Source organism: Medicago sativa, chromosome 1 (assembly GCF_051527215.1).
Source record: "Medicago sativa cultivar Bolivia chromosome 1, Bolivia_mono, whole genome shotgun sequence".
Taxonomy (NCBI): domain Eukaryota; kingdom Viridiplantae; phylum Streptophyta; class Magnoliopsida; order Fabales; family Fabaceae; genus Medicago; species Medicago sativa.
The window spans coordinates 31,600,683-31,625,148 of NC_140749.1; the positions used below are offsets into that span (position 1 = coordinate 31,600,683).

General features: G+C 34.2%; 2 protein-coding genes, 2 long non-coding RNA genes and 2 pseudogenes across 10 annotated transcripts; 3 read left to right on the top strand and 3 right to left on the bottom strand.

The window, feature by feature from the left end:
* The first annotated feature begins 2,027 nt into the window (after window positions 1–2,027).
* On the top strand, window positions 2,028–3,349 carry LOC146954303 (F-box/kelch-repeat protein At3g06240-like). The gene has a single exon (XM_085754937.1). It carries the CDS (start codon window positions 2,076–2,078, stop codon window positions 3,234–3,236), a length of 1,161 nt encoding a protein of 386 aa, XP_085611063.1. The 5' UTR covers window positions 2,028–2,075; the 3' UTR covers window positions 3,237–3,349.
* Window positions 3,350–4,772: 1,423 nt separating this feature from the next.
* LOC146954304 (B3 domain-containing protein REM20-like) lies at window positions 4,773–6,386 on the bottom strand (annotated as a pseudogene). Its single transcript, XR_015032301.1, has 5 exons — window positions 6,304–6,386; window positions 5,596–6,094; window positions 5,372–5,496; window positions 5,100–5,177; window positions 4,773–5,013 (listed from the first exon to the last, which is right to left on the bottom strand). The product of XR_015032301.1 is annotated as a B3 domain-containing protein REM20-like (transcript).
* A 1,141-nt stretch (window positions 6,387–7,527) lies between these two features.
* On the top strand, window positions 7,528–12,766 carry LOC146954305 (uncharacterized). 3 transcript variants are annotated; one of them, XR_015012669.1, is made up of 9 exons: window positions 7,528–8,157; window positions 9,141–9,333; window positions 9,419–9,486; window positions 9,596–9,708; window positions 9,954–10,104; window positions 10,720–10,909; window positions 11,649–11,791; window positions 11,960–12,008; window positions 12,483–12,766. It is a non-coding gene; the product is annotated as an uncharacterized LOC146954305 (long non-coding RNA). The 3 variants fall into 3 exon arrangements; XR_015012675.1 differs by having other exon boundaries at window positions 9,954–10,068; XR_015012674.1 differs by having other exon boundaries at window positions 9,150–9,333.
* A 2,492-nt stretch (window positions 12,767–15,258) lies between these two features.
* Window positions 15,259–17,091, bottom strand: LOC146954306 (putative F-box protein At3g17490; annotated as a pseudogene).
* Window positions 17,092–17,881: 790 nt separating this feature from the next.
* LOC146954307 (uncharacterized) lies at window positions 17,882–19,500 on the bottom strand. Its single transcript, XM_085744289.1, has 2 exons — window positions 19,060–19,500; window positions 17,882–18,436 (listed from the first exon to the last, which is right to left on the bottom strand). The coding sequence occupies exons 1-2, from the start codon at window positions 19,498–19,500 to the stop codon at window positions 17,882–17,884; spliced, it is 996 nt and encodes a 331-aa protein (XP_085600415.1).
* A 498-nt stretch (window positions 19,501–19,998) lies between these two features.
* On the top strand, window positions 19,999–23,319 carry LOC146954308 (uncharacterized). Of its 4 annotated transcripts, none has more exons than XR_015012682.1 (4): window positions 19,999–20,729; window positions 21,825–22,207; window positions 22,284–22,396; window positions 22,798–23,319. It is a non-coding gene; the product is annotated as an uncharacterized LOC146954308 (long non-coding RNA). The 4 variants fall into 4 exon arrangements; XR_015012683.1 differs by having other exon boundaries at window positions 21,825–21,927; window positions 22,113–22,396; XR_015012684.1 differs by having other exon boundaries at window positions 21,825–21,927; window positions 22,145–22,396.
* Window positions 23,320–24,466: the final 1,147 nt, after the last annotated feature.

A 24,466-nucleotide genomic window follows, 5' to 3' on the forward strand; every position in this document is an offset into this window, starting at 1 on the left:
TGTTTGATGGTGTCGGGCTAGAGAGCAGTTGGTGTGTGTATAGGGCTGTTGCTTGTGGTTTTCCCTCGCTGCTTGGAAGGTTTTTTGCTGGTGTGCAGAGACTGTGTGGGGTCTGTCTGCAGGTTTTTTCTGCTAGCAGCAGCATGATTGGCTGCCTGTCTTTGCGGTGCGAGTCTGCAGTTGTGCTGGGATGTTTGTTTTGTGGTGCCTGCTCTATGTTTTTAGGTGTTTGTTTGTATTGTTGGGTCGCTCCTTGTTTTTAGGATGCTTGTTTTTATGGTTTTTTTTATCGAGTGTTATTTGGGAGAGTGGTGTTTGTTATAAGGCCCTCTCTTTGTACTCTTTTTCCTCCTATGCGGGTTCGCGCTTCTTGTGCTAACTTAGCTAATAATATTTTGCTGTTTCAAAAAAAAAAAACAGATTGTCACAAGTCATATTATCGTTTAAAAAAGATAACTCTTGATTCGTTCTAAAAGAACTTAAAAAAATTCATGTCATGATTCCCCAAATTGTCTTGTAAATACAAAAAAAATCTAGTTGCGACAATCTAAAATTAGTTCAAAAAATGAATAAAGCAATATTTAATGACTTTGTCCATTCTAAAATGATATATCTTTCAATATTATTGAACTAAAACCTTCTCTGCTTCCCATTTCATGTACTCTGCCTTTAGACTATACACCTTGTGACATTACAAGTATGTGACACCATATTGTTTATTGGAAAATATTTTATAGACACTAAAAACTCAATTTGACACCTTGAGATAGAAAGAAATAGAAACAATGATGTATTAGATATAATAATGTTAGTCATGTGACAAGAATAAAGTGATGAGATAGAAAGAAATAGAAACAATGATGTATTAGATATAATAATGTTAGTCATGTGATAAGAATAAAGTGATAAAGAGAAACTGATGTGTCGGATAAATATATGAGAATTAGAGGTGTGTTTATATATCATTACTCTTATTTCTCTCTCATTTTTGTTATCTTATACAATTTATATATATATTTCAAAAATACACACAAAAACCAAAGAATATATATCATATTGGATATAAAGAAAGTTTGATGTAAAAAAATGATTGATTTTCTTACGATTTCTGGAATGGATTTAAAATATGAAATGCTTATTGAATATTTAAATGAAATAATATATATTGTACAGCAAGTTAATATTGATTTTCTTACAAAGAAATTTTTTGTTATCTTTTACAATTTTTACATATTTTCAAAAATACACACAAGAATCAAAGAATATCTTGAAATCTAGTCGTCACAATTTTTCTTCTTTTTATCTTCTGAAGAAGGGTAATTTAAGGTCAATTTTGATCAAGAGTCACTCATTCAAATTGTTTTTCCTTAAGCTATAGTTAAATAAGTGATATCCACGTATTTTTAGTTTTCTTTCGTCGTCTTTGCACGACTTTGTTTATTTTGATTTCTCGTCATTGTGCAGTGTGGTTTTGTTTCCGTCTTAGTGCGTTGTTTATTTGATTCAGGTTGAGAAATTAGCTTTGAGCATGTGCAGATCCAATCAATGATTTTGGTGTCGTTAACATTGTAGATCCAGAGACATGAATATTCCAGAAACTTTAATTTAATCATATTTGTAGGCATATATACTCTGCTATTTTATGCTATTAACATAGATGATGTGAGTTTGTTTACAAGTTTATCCTTTTTGTTTTTAATGACTTTGAATTTATATCGTATCGATGTACTCTATCGATTTGAATGAATGAATATCGTTTATTTTTGTAAAAAACACCAAAGAATAACATATAGGATATAAAAAAAAAAGTTTGATGTAAAATAATATTTGATTTTCTTACAATATACGAAATGGATTTAAAATATGAGATGCTTAGTTATTTATTTTTGAGGAGGCTTATTGAATATTAAAAATATTAATATTGTATTGTAAATTAATATTCATTTTCTTACAAAGAAATGAAAGAAGGGGGTATAATAATAATTACCATCCCACATGTGTCGTAAGCACGTTCGATTTGCTTTGCCGCTTCCATTTCATTCGTTCAAGTGTTCCACAACTCTTTCAATCAATCTATGGCTTTGGTTCCAAATCAGAAGAAGTTTAGTTGCAGTAGCAGCTATATACATGACGATCTTGCATTCGGTATTCTCTCTAAACTCCCTATTAAGTCTCTCAAGCGATTTACTTGTGTTCGTAAATCATGGTCTCTTTTATTTCAAAACCCTAATTTCATTCAAAACTTCCGCAACAATCTTGTTACCAAATCTCATTCACCGTATGATGATGATGATGATGATGATGATGATATGTCTTTCCTCTTCATCTGGGCTGTGCATCCAAGTTTGTTTTATTCGATTTCGGGTGAGAAGTTTGAGAACGAGGTCAAATTGGATCTGCCGCCTCAATTTGATGATGCTTTTAATCTTGTTTTAGGTTCATCTATCAATGGCATTATTTGTTTATATGACCTTTTGGATCGTAGCAAAGTAGCACTTTGGAACCCTGCTACTGGAGAAAATAAGGTCATTCCTCCAAGGCTTTCCGAGTGTCTGCCTAATTTTGTCGATGACTTTCATCTTCGTGCATTTGGTTATGACCATGCTACAAATGACTACAAGGTTATTCAACATGTAAGTTTTCGTCCTATATTAGATGGTCGTATTCGGAAAGAAGATTTGCCAATGACACCTGACCCGTTCTGGGAGATATATAGCCTAAGAACTAACTCTTGGAGAAGACCCGTTGTTGATATGCCGGTTCCTGACTCTAATATCACTAATGTGTACTTCAATGGGATGTGTCATTGGTATGGGGATTCAGAAGGTGAAACATTTTCTGTTGTGTCATTCAACTTGAGCAATGAGGTGTTTTTCACTACACCCGTAGATTGGAATGGTAGATCTTTTCCTAGTTTAACGGTGTTAAATGGGTACATTGCACTAATAACAGATTGTTATGCTACCATGTCTTTCAGCATATCAATTTTGGGTGAAATCGGTGTCAAGGAATCATGGACTAAACTCTTCGAATTTGGTCCTATGCCTTGTATTGAGCAGTCTCTTGATGTTTCGATGAAGGGTAAAATATTCTTAAGTCAAAAAAATGGTAAAATAGCTTGTTTTGATTTAACTACTGAAGTGATTGAAGAGATTGATTTTAAAGGAGAAAGTAAGAATTGTCTAGTCGTACCTTACAAGAAAAACTTTGGTACAATTGGAGAAATAGACAATTAATTGGTTTTGTAGTCAAAGCATAACGTTTTATTAAACAATAGGAAGTGTAGTACTTGTTTGGTTTCCCTGGTTTTATTTTAATGCTTATTTTCTTTCTATGACATGTTGGATTGATATTTAGTTCTCCTTTTATGGACGAGCTCTTCCGTGTACCAGATATTTCAGGAAATTTTAATACATTCTGCTCATGATATCTATGTATGCTCATGTTTGTTTTTTGCTTTAGTAATATTTAAGATGGTCTAAACCATGGAAGCTAAGGAACATGGTCTAAATGATCAAAACACTAGTCTTATGCTTATTATTACTGCTCAGATATCTATTTGATCTTCTACGTATCTAACTATGTTGGGATGTGAAAGAGACTTACTGCAGCACCTTCTGTGAATATTCTTTCCCATTAGATTTTGTGCTGAGGATTTGTTAGCATGATTCTCTATGCCATGTTGTTACCTCATGTCCACATGTTTTTGATATTTTCCCTTTAATGTGAAGTTACCATGTTACCTTGAGTATCTTTTCTCGATTTGTTTCGGTTAAGACTGAATATTTGATGCAAAAGTGTTATTTGTTTATACTGTTGAAACATATGCTGAGAAAATTATGCATCTGGACAACCAAAATTGTCATATTCAAAAGATGTTTTCTGTGAATGTCATGAACTTGTAACTTTGTTTCTAGCAAGAGAAAATGCCACTATATCAATGGATACACAGTTCAGCTCATTTTGTAGCCATACATATAAAACTGCTTTGCAAGTAGTAACAAGTATTAAATGCTGGAAGAATTTAAATTAGTTTGTTTCTTCTGGCTGAACATGATGCATAGTAAAATATGGAGAAGTCTTGTTCTCCCAAATTTAGAAGAATTTCTTTAGTTCTCATTTGTTTATCGTTTTTAAAAATTCAAGATTGTGTTAATTATCACTTTTAGGACTGTTCGTGGTTTGGTTCGGTAAGAAAATCGTACTGAACTGGAAAAACAGTTCTTTTGTACCAGACTGAACCAATTGTTTTTATAGTTACAGAATGAAACTACTTATGCATGATGAACTGAACCAAACTGTGTGTCAGCCATTTTACCGTACCAAACTATCTACAAACTGTCGGATGTTTCTTTTCGGGAGTTTGCTCCAAGTTTGTTGTAAACAAGTTCGGGGATTTTAAGGCTAATTCTTGACTGTTAATCTTGCAGCTCAAACTATGGTAAACTAAAAGTTTCTTCCTTTCCAATTGAGGGATCAATATAATGATCATGTAGAGCAATAGTAAGCAATGACTCAAAGGGAATGTAGCAATAATAATATTTCAACCATTGTGCATTGTTGTCTTCCAATGTAAAACCACACAAATGATTGTGTAATAGTTAGTGCAAGCTAAATAATTATACATTAAGGCATAAAAATGGTCATCATAGTCATTACAAACACAATTTTAGAAGTTATAAAAGCACACTTGATAAAAATGTTTTATAAATAAACAAGTTCCATCTTAGAAGTTTAGAGTTAACATCAGTACTGTTGTATTGCACTTTGGTTCATTCCTTCCTAACAACATGCACCCTTAAGATTTCGATTGTTTCATCTTCACGCAGCACAATCTCGCATAAGCAACTATCATTTTCTGTGATCTTGCTCTTTCCACAAAAATCTTCCCACCCTAGCACACCGTACTCGACCGTCTCTCCACGTACGTACATGGCCTCTCTTTTCGATATGTGTTGTGCTTATTTGTGGCAAGATGTGATGATAGGGTGCTAAGTCATTTCTCTGAATCTCCTGTCATAACCAAAAAAGGATGAATGTAACAAATGTGACATCAGTTGATAATTGTGAAAAATGAAAGGTAATGATTAGAATTATGCCTTACAGTGGCAACACACAAGGGTGACATGTTTTGTAAAGCAGAGGCAGAAATCCTTGATAACATTCTTTGGAATAAACTTCAAATGTGAAGAGTGATTTCAAAACTGAAATGATTGTCAAAACTTCAAATGTGAAGAGTGATAACATTCCTTGATAACATGAAATGATTGTAAATTATGAAAACTGAAATTGCAACCACTTGGCTTGTTTAGAGTCATAAAATAGAGAATCACTAAATCAACATTTTAGTATGGGACATAAAGAATTGTACCAATTCATTAGGTCGGGAATGGATATATTTTGCAATAAAGTGTGGATTTCCCGGTTGAATATACATTTCAGCATCAATTTCGTCATCTTCAAGTTTTGAACGTGCAGAGCTGCTCCCAATGTCCGCTAAACCAAAATAAATCATCAGGTAAATTCTGACTAATGCATGCACAAATATAAAATGAAAATACAAAATAGTAGTTTCAGAATGATGTCAAAACTTACCAGCATTGCACTTGCAGGTTCTACAATGTTGATGTTAACTTCTACTAATTTCCTTATACATTCTTTCATTCTCGTCGCCGTCATCACCATCACCATTGGTATCATGATGTTCTTCCTCTGCCATAATATCATCATCAGCAGCAGCAGCATCATCATAATCATAATCATCATCATCATCACCATCATCGTCCTCTTCCTCATCCTCCATCATATTATTATTTTCCTCCACGTCACTTACCTTCTTCTTTTCACACATTGATGATAGTTCAAGAATTTTGAACCTGAATTTGTTGTTTTCAATATGTGTAAAAACAAGGAAATCATCCTCCTCTAAAGAATTTTCTTCTCTAAATTGCTTCCAACCATCATCAAAATAAAGCTCATCGCCAATACGATGAGCTTTGACATGCCAATATCTTCCCCTGCGATCTCTTAGGATAAAATCCTTTATTACCTTCCTTTTTGAACGCATCAAGTTCATAAAAGCATTTGGGATACACTGCAATAGATTAAAGAAAATGATGAAGATTAATTAGTAGTAAGTAGCTACTACATCACAAGTTATTTTCAATACACTTCTTAGACTCTGAGGAGATAACATTACTTGGGATTTGATATATCTTTGCATACCAAACTGGTTTTTTTATCAAAAAAATAGAAAAAAAAAATAATTGGAGGAAGAATGGTTAAGAATAAACAAGTACGTACCATTCTTTCAGCGTGCTTCTCTGAGGAAAAAACTTTGAAGAAGTCTGGGTAATCCTTGGCCATCTTAGTTACAATTTGGATATCTGAAAATGCCAATATTCAAATTATAGCACACCTTGTTATCAATCAGAATGAACTGTTTTTGGATTTCCAAACCGTTGTATTTGGATTTCCAAATTCTAAAATGAATATCTACCGAAGTTGTTACCAGGTTGAGTCACGACCAGGTCGCTCTCTTTAAGACGTTTCGTGGCACTGCCCAAAATTGTGCAAGGCAGACTATCAACCACGCCGCCTCCAGGATAAAACAAGTCCAGCTACAACTGTGCGGTTACCTACTGTACTGTAGAAAACCGTTCGAGAATTACACCCTCAAATATGGTACAAAGAACACTCTTCAATACTGAAACCACTTTAATATGGTATTGTTACCACTCTGTTATGGTGCTGAGACCATCAAATATGGTGTTACCACCATTCTAACCTTAATTTCTCCAAAACATCAATATGGCTCTACGACCACTCAAATATGGTGATACTACCATTTCTCCTCAAATAGAAAAATATTGAAATATTTTATATACCGTTAAGATCATTCATTCTTAATTCCGACGGGACATTATTATTCCAAAAAGGGACTATGATCTTAATAGTAATCTTTTATTTCGAAGGGACTTATATCGAAGGGACTATGTTTTTAAGACCATTCTTAATTACGAAGGGACATTAAACCGAAAAGGGACTATGGTCTTAAGAACACTCTTAATTCTGAAGGGACAGAAAAAGGAGATGAAGAGAAGAAAGACTCGTCAACACAAGTCAAGAAAGGGAGAAGAGAGAAAGAGTTCCCGAGAACTCAATGAAACTCTTTGGTGTGATTTTTGAACTAGGTGAGCTCTCCTTTTATAGAGAGAGTTTGTAACTAATTTGGAGAAACTTAAGAATTAAGTAAACTTAAAAATTAAGCAACTCACAGATCAGCTCAAGTAACAAACTAATCGGATAAGTTCAAAAAGAAACAAATCCACTAACGAAGGAAAGATGGGAAATTTAGTTGGATACTCAATTTTATCACAACCAACATAAACTAAAATTATGGGGAGTGATATCCATGAATTAAAAATAATAATTACTATTATTTTCATCATTATCGAGTATTTAAAATTAAATACCGCAACACTACTAATGTGTGTGTTCTATTTTATGTGGGACCCCTACCACTACAAGAAAACTGAGTTTTAGAGTTGAAAATTAGCGTCGGCCACCGACACCGACGCTAATAGAGTGCGCTTAGAGTCGGCTAAGCACACTCTACATCTATTTATAATTTTTCTTTATTTTTTTAAAATTGTAGAGTCGGCCTAGCCGAGGCTACACTTATGTTGACCCACATATGACTTTTTAGAATAGATTTAGAGCCGGCCTATCCGACTCTATCACTTTTGATGATAAAAGTTTATTTTATAAATTCTTTTTAAAGGTTTTTTATTTTATAAAACTATTATTACGTCTAATTTTATCCAAATTTTCTAATTGTAATATTATTTTAATTATTATATTATATTTTATTGAGACAAAAACCCACAACCACAAGTCATTTTCTTTTGTTCATTCTTTGTTACGCGTTTTACTCTCTTCTGTGTATCTACCTCACCGCGAAAACCTAACAGAGAAGATTGTTCGGAACAGATCGACCTCTATACTTCATTTTTCATCTTCCTCTTATGCGTTTCTCACTCTCTATACTGATTTCTTTCATCCTTTGAAGCTTTTTGTTCGAACAGGCATTGTTGGGAACAGATCGACCGTGTTGGAGACCATAAATCCGCCGTGTTCATCTTCTCAGCTTCAAGGGTAAGTCTCGTTTTCCTTTAATTGCTCACTTATGCTTCAAAGTTTTAAAATCCCCAAATTTCTATTGAAACCCTGATTGTTTCTTTCTTTCAAATCTGATTTTAGCCATTTTTATGTTTTTTTTTTGTTAGCGAGACTATTTAATTTGACCCTTGTCTTGATTTTGAGTAAGAAATCATAAACCCCAAATTTTAATTGAAACCCCAATTTTTTTTCTCATTGTCAAATCCAAATTTGCATCTTTTGTGAGGGGTTAAACTATTATGGTTATTTAAAAATATCATCTTACTCTTGCAGCTTTTGTTCTTTGTTCATTTGATCTGGTGGTAATATATATATATATATATATATATATATATATATATATATATATATATATGTTGTTTCAAAAGAAAGGAGCCTAACTGAGCAACTTAAATTATTATTTTTTTGTAGCTGTTTGTGATTGTAGTTGAGAAATTATTTGCTAACATGTGTATGTGTGTTGCTGTTGTTGTTGGGAGTTTTTTTTGTTCGTTTGAGAAACTGCATTGCCTCACAATTTGAACATTACATCAGTTCAATCATCTTCTCCACTTCCATTGCCTTACAATATTATTTTAACTGTGTTAGCTGCATTCACAATCACATTCACGTACATCTTCTATTGTCGTAAATTTATTAGTCTTTTTTATCTTCCCAATATGCAATTCTGCATTGAAATTTGATAGAGCCAAATATTAGATAGTAATATGGTCTACACTGATATAATTCCCCATCAGAATACATAATAAGAGATCAAGCTTTTCTGGTTTTGTTTTGTTTTGGTTTATTTTTTATAGTTCTTTTTTTAGTGTGTTAGACTCACTCACACTTTTGGTTGATGATGTGTCCAGTCTCCGACAGTATCCGACTTCGACACCGACACATGTGATTACTTTGAATTTTGTCAATTTTTAAAATTGTTAGCGGTGTTAATGTGTCCGTGTCTGTATCATGTTCAGTGTTCTAAGGGTCTCACATCGGTCTCCGGCAGTATCTGACTTCAACACCTCTGAAGCATGGGTACTCCAAACATGGAGAAGTACCAGTACCGGCACTATAAGCTTCAATTATTAAGGATGATATCTTAGCGCCCTAAGCTCTGAAGCATGGGTACTCCAAACATGGCAGTATTCGATGATATTTTCATTATAGGTTACCTCTAAGCTTTCTGGTACAGCGGCACTATAACTTCAATTATTAAGGATGATATCTTAGCGTTGTTGAATTCATATTGCAGGTCATTCTGAACTTTACAATCCAACCAAGGAGGATCGTTATGTTGTGAATGTAGTTGATGATTCTATGGTAAATGATACATGATTGACATAATGACCCGTGTCTTCATTTGATATATTCATTTTTTAATATCTTGCATTTCTTTCTTCATATTTATTTTTTATCATTTTGTTTGCAGGGAAAGAGGAAATATCTTTTGCTGAGAAAGATTCCTTAAAATGGAGTTAAAGAGCAGCTGGCGAATAAGGAGTCTTTGGCCTCTTGTGATAGTGCAATTATTGTTCATGACAGGTGAATGATGATATTTAAGTATTCATTATGCCTATATACCATAGAAATTATGAACTACCTTTGTTACATAGGGATTTTGTTAAATACTTGGGTTGTATATATTTTTTTTTTGAATAAAAATACTTGGGTTGTATATTTGTTGTGTTAGAAATGGTTTTATGTTCCCCAAACGACCCAAAATGAGATATAAAACAAAATATTTTCTTCAAGAGAACATGTATCATCCATCTTAATATTCATTGTAGGTCTGATGACTCGTCATGGAGGGTATCATTTAAACTTCTCGTAGAAATTGCTGGTCATGGAGAATATTCTGGCTTTGAGGTGCCTTGCCTTATAGTTGCTGCTAAAGATGACCAGGTTTCATTTACAATGACTGCACAATAATCTACTAGGGTAATTTTCATTAACTTATTAATATTCATAATTGGGCATGCATATTGCCATAGATAATTGTAGGATGGTTAAATAAATATCTATTTAATGTGGTGAATGATACGTCTTGTTATTATGATATCATCCAAACTTTATAAATACCAACATTTAGCATATAGTAGTCTGCATACATATGTATGCTTTAATTCGATCTTCAAATTGAAATTTGATTAAGTAGATTGAAAGCCAGTTTAATTGTCATTGTTTCACACACACACACACACACACACACACACACACATATAGTGATGTGTTAGACTCTTGTCATTTTCTTGCACATATTTACCTTTTACTGGTCTTTTATTTAATCATCTTTGAATGGAAAATATTAGAGATTGTGGAGTTGGGTTTTTCGCTCCTTTCCTATAGCCATTGCACTAGAATCTAGATAGTAGATATTGTACAGCCTGATGTTCGGCATAGCTGAGTGTTTTAACAGATTTCTGGGAAAAATATTGTGAAAAACATTGTTTTCTGTTGTCTTTGTTAGCATATATAACCATTACATATGTGCGTGATGCTTAGAATTTTCAAGCAGCTGCCTTAATGCTTCTGACGTGCCAATGCTTATTGCAGGTTAGTCGAGACATGGGAGTAGAGGCTCCTATTTCAATCAGTCTGTTGTTAGGTAATCTCGACGATCTATTCCTCCGAATTGTAACTGCCGCTACTCAGCACCCTCATTTATGCATTCCTGAAACTGATGTCGGAAAAAGCCGCAAGCTGTACACGAGACTCATGAACAATATTGTTCTGTTTGTTTCAGGTATATAGGCTTTCAGGCTGATTTGTTAGCCTTTCATTTTGTTCTCTTTGACTTGGTATCTTAAAGTTGCCTGAAATTGTATGCTAACTAGAATAAGCATATTATTGTGCAAAGAAATGATGTACTGAAACATAATTTAAATATTTCTTTGTACAGGGGGCACACAAGAATTGGTTATTTGTCTTTAGTGTAACTATCTTGTATCACTTCTTGTGCCTTTGTTTTTAGTTTTTAGTTTTATATTTTTGGAGTGTCATAGACCAAACTAGTGGGGTCTGAATATCCTAGTAATAGTTGTAGTCTCTCTTTAACTTTATACTTATAGCTTTAATTCTCTCTAGCTATTAAGCATGGACACCTCTAGGACTAGGAGTGACGTGGTGTCCGACGTGTGTCATTGTTCAACACTTGTATGACACTAGTACAACGTGCATGTCAGACAACTCATACAAGTGTCCCAAATAAAATTGTTTTTTCCATTCTTAATCATACCAAGGATCTTTAATTACATCATATGAATAGCAGCAATAAGCCTATGGTATCTGTATCTAATATGTCACATACGGTTCTTAAAATGATTGATATTTTCTAGCACACAAAAGTGACTAGAATTTTTCTCTCTAATCTTATTTGTCTTGATACTGGTTTATCTCCAAATTTGAGTGCTTTCCATTGGTTGTAATTGTGTTGTAATTGAAGCTTCAACAGTTTTTGATAATTGGATGCAATTAAATTTCAGGCCCAATAACTCATTCAAGAAGTCGAATTCGATAACTCCTACGTAATTCTTTTTCCATGCGTTGGTTGTGTGGTCACACTACTGTATAGAGGCGCTGGGAAATGGATTTTTTGCAAAGAGGTATCCATGTGAAAGATATCCAGGTATGCTGCCAGTATCTTTAACTTTATAATGCTAAAATTTGTAATCAGTTTGAATTACCATCAATATCAATTGACTATTCTACATCGATATGATTTTTCATCATTAAATTGTTTGACTTCAATTTAATTGTGTCAGAACTTTCCATTGTTTTATCACTTCCTATGTAGGTGTGTTGATGAGCTTAATAAAATGCTTCTTAAACTACATAAATCACAGGTACCGCCTCATTAGTTTTACTTGTGTTTCCTTATCAATTCCTACTTGGATGCCTTATGTACAATGATCTTCAAAACTTAGTGTTTGATTATCCTTTCAACCTTAGTGATTATGTTTAAGATATTTCACTTGATAATGAATAATGGAGGTGATTGTTAGAAAGAAAAACTATTTGAATTGGGCATGTTTTATGAATTCATTATATATCTAAAAAGGCCACTTCCTTATGAGAATTTGACATGTTATTTACCCTTATCTCAATTCTTATAAGAATTTATTTATTATTCTTTTTAAATTTTGTACATTCTTTTGTGTTTGGGGCTTGGTGATCCATAATATAGTGTTTGGTTGGATAATGGCTAAAACTCTGACTAATTAATGCTAGGGGCCCATGTAATATTGGAGCCTAATCTCATGCCTTGCTAATATTCATTCACCAAAACATAACTGATCTTTTTGTTTCATATCTTTCAGCTATGGAGCATTGTTCACCTGTCTGATGATGTAGTGCTGTCTGATGATGTAGTGCCTCCCATCCTCCTTCACATGCACATTATGATGATGATTTGGAAGACAATCATGTGGTCATTACATTCTTGTTATGTAGTTTCAAACTAATTTTTGGTATTCAAATGACTTTGTTACTCTGAACATATCTATGCTAATATATTACGACTTTTTGGGGCATGATCTCGTACTCGTAACTTTGTTATTTTGTAGTTTTAGACTAATTTGTAATTGAAACGATGTATTTTGAACTTGTTTGTTACGTTAATGCCCTATGATTTTGTGGTTAATTTGATGTGTTATTCTGATTTTTTAGTATTCGATACAAAAAAGGATGTTAGGTGCAGGACTAGGAGCAATAAAAAATGTACATTTTAGTGCCTGACACGCCTACTTTCTCTATATTTTCTTTTCATATTTATTTTAGCGTCGGTTGCACCGACTCAAAAGTATTTGTTGACTAAACACAAATTGACTATAGAATCGGTCAATCCGACTCTAAATAAAATTGTTGACTTTCGTTTAGTTGACCTTAGCGTCGGTATGTCCGACTCTAATTGATTTAGTTGACTTTATATTCATGGCATATTTTAGCGTCGGATGAGAATAGAGTTCGAATTTATCTCGGAGTGTCCGACTCTATATTAGCCTCGGATGCCATAACTCCGAGGCTACCCAGTAGCTTCGACTTTTTTAGCATTTCCCCGACACCGACGCTAATCCGACTCTAAATCTCTACTTGCGTCCGTTTTAACCCTTTTTGCGTGGGTTTTTGGCCGACGCTAAAACACAGTTTTCTTGTAGTGTACATTCTATTTTTTTTAATTCACACAACACTAGATCAAAGTTTAATTACTTAGTGTTTAATCTTCCAACCTTCCAATTTCTTTCCAACTTCACACCAATGTTCCAACAATCCCCCACTTGAATTTAAAAAATGGTTTCAATAATAACGTCAAAACGTTTCTATAAGGTTGCTAATAAACAAAGGTGTTGCCTACAACTTGAACCTTTGCATAGCGGTTAATATTCCGATTTACAAGAGTTGCTTACAGCATTGAACTCTATCTCAGACATAGAACCCGCACACAAACCTTTTCATAAGGTGTATTCTAAAAGCCCGTGCGTTTATGGTCATGCACGTCTATCCCGGTTAACGAACGCTCTAGGTATTTTGCCCCAAATTCCATAGAAACCGGCCTGCGTTCCACATTCGTATAGGTGAGTCTATCAAGAGTACTCCTGTAGCTATGTACTCCACTCAACATAGAGTATAGATCTCATTAAGAGTTTCTATTATCTCATCCTTCTGTCGCTGCAGGATTCATGCTTTCTTAAATTTCTCATAACATGTTCTATCACTCATGACTTGTTATTACCCATTGAACCTATTTCTTGGGATCTCCAGTCATGTAGGTCGGGTTACCATCATTTGTGACCTTTGAGCATTAGTCTCATCCTATTGGATGTGTTTTGGACTTTCTTTCTAGTAATTCCTTTCGTGAAAGGATTTACTAATTCTTTATCAGTACGTGCACGATATACTTTAACCGTTCCTTTTGAGAGTAGCTAGCTCTCTAATACTTTATGTGTTCGAGCCTTAATTATCGTCTCTTACCATTTTGGTAACGATTCTCAATTTTGTAATAGTTGCAGACTATTAAAATAAATTAACACTTCTGGAAACGGTTTTATCCACTAAGGGATCTTAACTAGAAAGCATCTTATCAACGCTTCTTCACTAGTTCTCTCTAGTGTTCTCATCCCAGATACATTCCATAGTGGACTGAGTCAATATCATTTGTTTCAACAAACAACTCCTACAGTGATGCTTAATACATTAAGTGATAGTGCAGGAGCACACGGTCAGAGGATGATTACCATTATTGGTTGGTTGCAGTATTCGTGTAATACTTGGCTAGCAGGGTGTGACGCTGGGGATTTTGACGCGTACATAGTTCAACTTTAGTTATATCAATTTTATAGTCCATCTTTTGTTTCATAATTTGTGTCAATTCCTGCACAATTAACTGAACAGAGCTGAAATTAATAATATATTTTTAACTGAACCGAATTGTTTTTTAGTTGGTTGACTAGGTTGTGATATTTTCGAACCAAACCAAACTACTATGCATGACGAACCTAACCAAACTGTGGGTGTTAACTGTTGAACTGAACCAAACTGTGTTAATCGTTGAACTGAACCAAACTATCTGAAAATTAAGGAAATGAATTATCTGCATACTGTTGGTTACTTGTTTAAGGAGTTTATTTCTAGTTTGTTGTGAAGAAGTTTGGGGATATTAAGGTTATTTCTTGACTGTTAAGCATGAAGCTCAAACTATGCTAAACTAAAAGTTCCTTCACAAATGACCCATATAATAGATAAATGAGGGATCAATATTATAACCATGTAGACCAATAGTAAGCAATGAATCAAAGGGAATGGTGTTAAAGTGATGAAATTGTTATATAGACTGATGTTTCATTGTTTTAGCCTGAGAAGGTCATGTTAATAAAATGGAAAGAGAAAACAATAAAGGCAAAAAACAATAGAAGGGTTGGAATCAAAAGAATATGCAATAGGAAATAATAATGGTAAAGAAAGGTTCATATCACAAATGTTTCTTTCTCGTACACTTGATTTTAAATATATTATTGGAAAATAGCAAGGGTCATAATGGCTTCAGAGTAATCAACTTGGTAATGAAATCTTAAATCCTAACAACAACAATACTCATAAAGCTCTTGGGTGAAAGCTATAAACTTGGGATACAAAAAGACCTAATTCCTAAATCGGCGAAACGAAAGAAGGTTTTTCTTATAAATTGCAAAGTGACAACAAAAAGACTCCCCTTTAACACCCATATCTTCAATTGTTTGGGTATGTAAATCAAAACAAGCTATTCCATCGTCATTTTTTATAAAGAATATATCACCTTTTTTTCCTGCTCCAACAGGACGCTCCACGTTAGGCAAGGGTCCAACAATGAAGAGTTTAGTCCATGATTCGCTAACACCAAGTTCACCCAAAACATAGATGTGAAAAGAAGTCGTCTTTACATGCTTTGAGATCATAGCAACGAACCCATTTAACACCACCAAGTCAAAGTATCTATGCTTCCACTTATCATCATTGTCACCTTCTCTCCTTAGTACCCACTCATCATGATAGCTATCTTGCATATCCAAGGGTAAATGTGTAGTAAAGAAGTTCTCATTTCTCAAGTCAAAAGAAACCATGTATGCATCAGCTATAATTGAACTTGCCCACCAATGACACAATCCATTCAAGTACACCTTACGACCTATACTTATAGGCATATTCAAATTAAGTCTCTTCCAAGAGTTATTTCTTACACTATAAATCCCCCAAAATGGGCGTGGTGTTGTTGGGAGATAAGTCCAATCAAAGTTGTCATCAGGTTTATATTTACTAACTTTAACCTGACGAATGATCTTATGGTCGTCATTAAAAGGGTCATAACTCAAGGTTATCAAAATCGGGACTTTACTTCAAGTCGAAAGGGAGTAGCAAAATCGGGACTCGTAAAATCGCAATCAAAATCGAAGGATTTTACTCAAGGACTTTTGTAGAATCGATGTAGGATAGCAAAGTCGGGACTCGTAAAATCGCAATCAAAATTGAGGATTCTACCAAAACAAAAATAATGTTAAATATATATTATAAATTGCATATGGTCATAAATGTCTAAAGTTCAAAGTCCACAAAATACATATACATAAATGTGGGAGAAGTGAAGGAATGAAAATTTTTGGCCTTTCGGGTATTTATAGAACGAGTCATGGATTCAAATCGGGTCAATTTACGAACCAGGTCAAAAATTGACCCTTATCAAAAAAATGAACAAAATCCTTTAAAATCCATCAAAATCCTGTGATTTTGAATGGATTTCACGATTTTGTGTGATTTTGTGCGATTTTGATAGGATTTTGCCTGTTTTTGGGACTTTGCTATGGATTTGAGTCGTCGAAGCTACGCAAAGTCGCAAAAACCAGGATTTTGAGACTTAAGTCGGGTTTTTGATAACAATGGTCATAACCATATCCATGAAGATGAAAACAAACAGTATAAAAAGGTAAAAACTCAGCTGGGCTAGGCGGAATATATAGTTTCCAATTCCTTAGTAGCTGGATTCCATAATGCAACAAATCGATGGTTAAGATCAGAGAAACAAAGAACGTCGTTAATACCAGAATCCAACATATCAGTATAAATCTCATCCTGTTGAAATGAAACTGGCCATTTCAAATAGACCCTATTCTCAAATTTGTCGCCAGAGAGCAAATACAAATCAGAACCTTCTCGTGGATGCGGCAATATCTCCTTTATATTAATGAAGAGATATGTGTCATTGTATAATGACCGATGCATAGATATGAAATTGGTGCGGAACATTTGCATGAAATAAGGGTTTTGAAATAAAAGAGACCATGGTTTACAAGCACACGTAAATCTTTTGAGAGATTTGAGGGGTAATTTGGAAAGAATAGAGAAGGAAATGTCATCAGAAATATAGTTAGTGTTACTAATCATGTCACTGTTTGTAACCATGGACTTCTCAAAAGTGAAGGGATTTATATTTTATTTTGTGCAATGCAAAATAGAAGAAGATGAGATTAATTTGTTTTGTGACGTCAAACGAAACGGTATGGTGGGAGCTGAAAAGGATTTTAATTTCCTTATATGTATTTAATACTCCACTATTAAAAATTTAAGTGTGTCTTAATTGTCAATTAATTTTTCTTTTTTAGCATTACAGTTATAAAAAATGGGTCTTGCAAACTGGTGCCTTTAGGGCAATGGTTAAGGATACTATAAATAGAAAATTTGTTTTGAAAATATAAGTTTTGACTTTTGATTAAGTAACAACTACACCACTTTTTATAAAAAAAAGTTACTAGTTTAGTTGCTTAACCAATGTCTTGAAGATATTATTTAGCATTCTCCATAAAAAAATATACTCTCTTATGGAATAGATTAAGGATTCCAAAAATAACAAGTATTTGTTGAGAAGAAAAGAAATTTTTAAAATCTTGATAAATAAATTGTGAAAAATTTCAATACATAATTTTTACGTATACTAATTTTTAAGGGCACATATTAACTTTTTTTTTTGAAGAGGCTAAAATGAAATATATTACCACAACAAAATGGCCTTCCTAGCACAAGATGTGCTAAGGAAGAAACACCAAAGTATCAGACAACATCTAATCCATATTTACAAGGCACGAACCCTAACACCAAAAACAAAGAAAACGAAACTATTAGCCAATGCCTAGAACGGTAAACGGACTACTCCACCAACAATGATAATTGAGAGAGAGATTGACAAGTTTCCCCCTCAACCACATGTAAGTGAGAGACTTAATTTGTCCACCACCTGCTGAATAGAACATTGCTTTCCATTGAAAATTCGATTGTTTCGTTCTTTCCCAATTTCCCACACTGTTGCAAACCAAATAACTTGTAAGATAGACCGCCTTGACTTGGCAGCACCACCAATAAAGCTAAACTGATAATAATGACTAGAGATATCACCAGGCAACACAAAAGAAACTCCAAGCCACCTAAGAATGAGATACCAAACAGAACCAAAAGAATTACAATACAAAATTAAGTGAGAAGATGTTTCCACCTCCCCACATCCACCAATACATAACCGAGCATCTACATCAATCACATGACGACGAAAAAGGTTGTCCTTGGTTGGAATCATGTCACGAAACAGACGCCAAGCAAATATCACCACCTTCAAGGGAATGTCCTTATGCCACAGAGACGTCACCGGCACCATCAGATCAACTGGAACATTATCATGAATACAATTATAAGCACTACGAACTGTGTAGACTGAAGATGATTCCAGACGCCACAACCTCCTATCAACCTTATCAACCTGCAAAATGACATTATGCAGTAAAAGCCTAAGTTCCCCTACCATCTCCTCCTCCCACGCGAATAATCTACGCCTCCACCTCCAAGCCCCCCCTTCAACCCCCCACCCTAACGAGTGCATATCAAACACGGATTCACCCTTCAACAACGACAACTCAAAAAGTCTATGGAATCTATCTCTAAAAGACACACCACCCACCCAACCATCTAACCAAAAAAGAGTATTTTTACCATCTCCCACAAACCGACTGATATTACTCTGAAACCACTCCTCCGTACGCAAAGTGGATATATCCCTCCACCAATTAGATGCCTCACGACCACCATCCCTCAAACGGCCACCCTCCACTCCGTAACGGGCCGACAACACTCTAAACCAAAAACTATCTCTCTCCACCAATAACCTTCAGCACCACTTCCCTAATAATGCAATATTAAAGTCTGTAATTCTCATTACCCCAACCCGCCAACCTCCTTACTCCGACAAATAGTTTGCCAATCAATCCAAGTTATTTTCCTGTGGTCTGCACTCCCCCCCCCCCCCCCCAAAAAAAAATTATTAAAAATAGATTCAATAGAGGAAACGATACCTGACGGAGCCTTGAAAAAAGAAAGAGCATAAACAGGCAACGAGGATAGGACAGACTTCAGCAGAATCAGACGACCACCCGATGACAAGTATCTCGAACTCCACCCCGACATTCTAGAGATTATGCGTTTAATAATGGGATCCCAAAAAGCCAAACGACGAGGATTTCCACCAATGGGCAAACCAAGATACATAAACGGAATAGTCCCAACCTTACAATTCAAAACCGACGCTGATTCAGCTAACCAAGAACCTGGAACATTCACCCCCACCAAAAGACTCTTCGAAAAGTTCACCTTTAAACCAGTCAAGTCTTGAAAAAGAATAAGAACTGCTCGCATACTTCTAATATTCGCCCACGACTTTTCACCCAAAATTAATGTGTCGTCCGCAAACTGGAGATGAGTAACCGAGACCGGATCAAACCTTCCAACCTTGTAACCAGTAAATAAATTGTTTTCAGACAACGACCTCATCAAAACATGAAAGCCCTCTGCAGCCAAGAGAAACAAGAAAGGCGAAAGGGGATCGCCCTGCCTCAACCCCCTACCCAAAGAGAACTCATCTGTTGGAGACCCGTTAACCAACACAGACGCTCACTACTACAAAATTGGGAAAATATAGCGCTCCATAAATAGCGCTTATAACACTAAAGCGCTATATATGCAAATACGGAGGTCTTAGATAGCACTTTTTAAGAAAAGCGCTATCTATGATGATATCTTTATATAGCGCTTTATTTTAAAAACGTCAGCATAGGTTAATTAAAAAATAATAAATATAATAAAAAGTTCCAGATTAATCATTAATAGCACTTATTACAGGAAGCGCTATTTATGACTCATCCATAAATAGCGCTTTAAAAGCGCTGCTATAGGTTTGAGAAAGATAGCGTTTTTATTATATGAAAAGCGCTACTTCTTAGTTGATATTTTTCAGCCTAGTGGTAGAACGTTTATTAGTTCACCTTGTGTGGTCACTTGTTCGAGATCCTTGGCTCCTATTTTTTGTTCGATCCTTGGCTCCTATTTTCTTCTTCTTGGCTCCTATTTTTTTATTTTATTTTTTAAAAACTTTATAGTGCTTCCATAAAAAAAACTAAAAAATCCTAATCGTTCGATCCCTGGCTCCTATTTTTTTTTATTTTATTTTTTAAAAACATTATAGTGCTTCCATAAAAAAAAACTAAAAAATCCTAATCCTTAGAAAAAGCAACAAATCCTAATCCTTAACAAAAAGCAACAAATCCATATAGTTACAGATCTCTCTCCCACTAAACATTTGATTTCAATCGATATTTTTTTTTTTTGAAAGATTATAGTGCTTCCATAAAAAAAACTAAAAAATCCTAATCCTTAAAAAAAGCAACAAATCCTAATCCTTAACAAAAAGCAACAAATCCATATAGTTACAGATCTCTCTCCCACTAAACATTTGATTTCAATCGAAATTATGTACCAATCTCAATCGTTAACTGAATCCAAAAGCCTTCCCAATCGAAAACTCTTCTCAGTCCACCTCAATTTATTCCCTCTTCAACCTCTTCAATCATGGTGAACCCTAAACCTAAACCCATCGTGAACCCTTATCCCTCTCAATCAATTGGATTTCATTTCATTCTTTCGCGAAGCAGAAAGCTTTAAGTATAATTTTACTTTTCGTTCATATTCACTTTTTGCTCATCTTCCTCCGTTTCTTACGTTAGGTATGGATTCGTTCCCCTTCCTGATATAATCTATTTTTAATTTTTTTTTCAATTTCAATTGGCTGGTGTTTTTGTTCTTAGGGGCGGTTTTGGTTTGTGTCTGTTATCTGCTAGAACTTTGCCTCTATTCATTGTAATTTAGGTGTTTTAGTTGGTGGTGTTGTCTTTGCTTGCCTAGGTGCTCTTCTGTTTGGTGCGTGGGGTACTGGTTACCTTTTGTATCTTTGAGCTCATCCCACTTTCTTTGTGGGAAGCTTTTGTATTATATAACATATGTTGTTCAAAAAAAAAAAATTGAGAGTAATCAATATGGTTATAATTGACTAAGCTAAGAACAATTTCAATTAAGTTCTGTTATAATGAATTTGATTTGATGCAGAATCTTCTCCATATAAAAGGTACTCGTTTTTACACAGCTCTTGTTAGGTCCTTTGGGTTTATGGTTGTGAGCTTTTTTTTTTTGGCTTAGGGGCTTGTAACTTTTATTATGGTGGCTTCTCTTTGTCCCCACTCGTTTGTTCTCTTTGGGCGCCTAGCTCATCTTGTGTTTGGTTTGTGCACCATTAATATATTTTAGTTGAATAAAATAAAAAAAGTAATATTGAATTTGAAAATTGAAGTTTGAAATCACATCCATAAACAACTTATGTTAGGGCACTAAAAAGTTTATTTTTTGAAGGTAGTATATTTTTCCATGAGCTGGGGATACAGTTTAGGCCAATTTAGCTTCAATTATTATGTCTTGTCATTTGGTAACAATGTGTTTTACTCTTCATTAAAGAAAACCACGACAACTACTATTAATAACTTGTAAAAATTTGATTGAAAGTTTATGCATATTTATTTATGTAGACATTCTTGTTGTTTTGCACTTCATTTATCTTGTATGTGGAAAAGTGAGTTGTCTTTGTTAAGAGTATTGGGTCATTTTAGGATTGTAATTGGGCTAGATTGTACTAGTTTTATAATACTCGTAGGTTACCTATGTTAAGTGTATACAAATTAGTGTATACAAAATAGCAGTAATTGATTTGTAGTGTTATTCTTACAAAGAGAATAACTTAGTTACATTTTGATATTATTTTATATACGCAGGACATTGATGATTTCAACTGTTCGACATACTCTAAATATAAACTAATAAAAATCTACGAAGAATAATTTCAGTTCATCCTCGACCTAAGAGTTATATGATAAGGTGAGTATTCTAAATTTACATTTATATTTTGTAGAATTCTAAAAGTATATCGCTCTTCAAGGGAAACTCAAGTATCAAAGAATAAATTTAACAACATATCATGGGTCCTAGTACAAGTTTAATAAAAAATTGTGTATGAATATAAATAATTTTAGTAGTACAGTTACTTATGTTATTTTTTGTAGTGTCATCGCTATGAAAATGGTATAAATTACAGGTACTTTGTGATGAGGTTTATGAAAGAGATTTCATTTCAAATATGAATGTGATTCCAAAGCTGGTATGTTATATTTATATTTTAAAGTATAGTATTTATATATAATTATGTTTAAGTAACATGGTTATGTTATATGCAGTACATTGATGGTTTCAAGTGTTTGGCATACTCTATAGATAAAATAATAGAAATCCAAGAACGGTGTCGGTTCATGATCAACCCCCAAGTGTTATAAGATATTTTTATGATAAGGTGAGTTTCATGTTACTAAATATATGTGCTGGATGTGATAATGGTTCTAATATATATTACAGTCTTGCTTTAATTTTGTATGAATAGTGTTGGAACATACAAGATATTTTATATAGGTTGAGAAGAATAAGAGGTGTGTGTTGATATATATTAAGGTGAGCCTTAGCCATTGAGTCAAGTGTTTGGTTTTCTATTTGCAAAATGAAATAGAGAATCAAATGTCTACTGAATCCTTGTTCTTTGATGGTTGTTTTACTTATTTTCTTTATTTTTTATATCAATCAAATGTGCAGACTACTTTCGGCCTTTGTACTTGTGAATACTCTTTTCCTTGAATTTTCCTCTCAAATTATTGTTGCTTTGTTGCTTATTACTTAATGTGTTTTCTGCTATATATTCAGATGAAGGAAAGTTACCAAAATTTGGAATGAATCTTGATCTACCTGCTTGTTGTGGATAAAAATGTTGAGACGACCAAAAGGACATATGAAGATTGCATGCTACTGATGAGTCATAGATAGTATTATTTATTGCCTTATTTAGTTTAGTTTTATTTTAGATTTGATTTTATTTTATTGCATTTTATTTTAGTTTAGAATATTTTACTTCAAATTGTGTTTTATTTTATTTTAGGAATAAATATATGGTGGAAGGTGTCTTGGAGCAAAAGAAAGAGGACTGGAGCAAATACAGCGCAAGAATACGAAGATACGGGACAAAAATATGTTCCCACCAAGTCAGAAGCTTGGCACGGCCAGTGCCAACATGTGGCACGGCCGTGCCACCCTCCAGAGCCACTTTTGCTGCTTTTTCTTCAAGGCCAAGTTACCCTGTTGCAGCTTTACTGTTTTACCCTTTTAGTTGCTTAGTTTCTAAGTCGATTGTAAAGCTATAAATAGAGTAGCTCTCCACCATGAACAATCATCCTTTACTTTGTTTATTTCAAGTTTTATTTCAATAAAAGTCATTATTTTCCCTTTTACTTTCTTTGCAATTTACTTTTATCGCATTCTCTCTTCTTCCCCCATGTCTACGATGAACATGAGTGAGTAGACTTCTTTGTCTTGGGATCGTTGGATAAGTCTAATGACGTAATCCGGATCAAGCCAAGTCTTAAACCTTAATTAATTGTTACCCTAATTCCTAATCTAAATTCACCGTTTTAACATGAATTAATTATTATCAAACTGTGGAAGCGAACGCGGAGGGTTTGATAATGGTTAATTCATCATCACAGATATCAATTCATAAAGCGAACGCGGAGCTTTGATATCCGATCAAGTGAATTTAGACAAGGTTTGCGAAACATGAGAATAGTCTAGCAAACCTTGGGACACATAAAGTTTCGATCTTCAAGGGTCCCAAAGGCAATCACCCATGAGAATAGGTGTGGTTGTTGGAGGGATACACTCACTGACTTCGAGAGGAGCTGTGATATGCTAAAGAGAAACTTGTCCTTAGTAATTAGGATTAACGTTTAATTATAAGTTTAAGGCTTGCTTGTGAAAAGATTCGTTATTATGATAAACCAATGATCCCAAGGCTTTTTAATATCATTGTTATTTACTTTCAAAAACTGCACTCTCCAACTTCTTAATTCTTTCTCCTCTAATCAATATCTAAAAGTTAATTAGATTGACCAACTCCCTAGCGGAACGATACTCTTACTTACTACTATTACTTCGATAGGCCGTGCACTTGCGGTTTGGCCCTATCAAGTTTTTGGCGCCGTTGCCGGGGAGTTAACTAATTTAATTAGCTTTTTCTTAGTGATTAGAACTCTCTCTTCTTCTTTCTCTTTTCTTTTTATTTTTTTTACTTTTTCTTTTCCTTCATCATTAACTTCTTGGAAAGCATAAAAATAATACCAAACATGGCTGAAAGACGTGCTCTTAAAGAATACGTGACTCCTTCAATGGGAGAGCCATATGCTATTATTGTGTATCCAACGGTTGAAGATGAAGATTTTGAAATTAAGCCTGCCCAACTTAAAATGGTGCAGCAAAATTATTTTTCGGGATCCCCCGATGAGGATCCCAATCTCCACATCTCAACTTTTTGGCGGCTCAC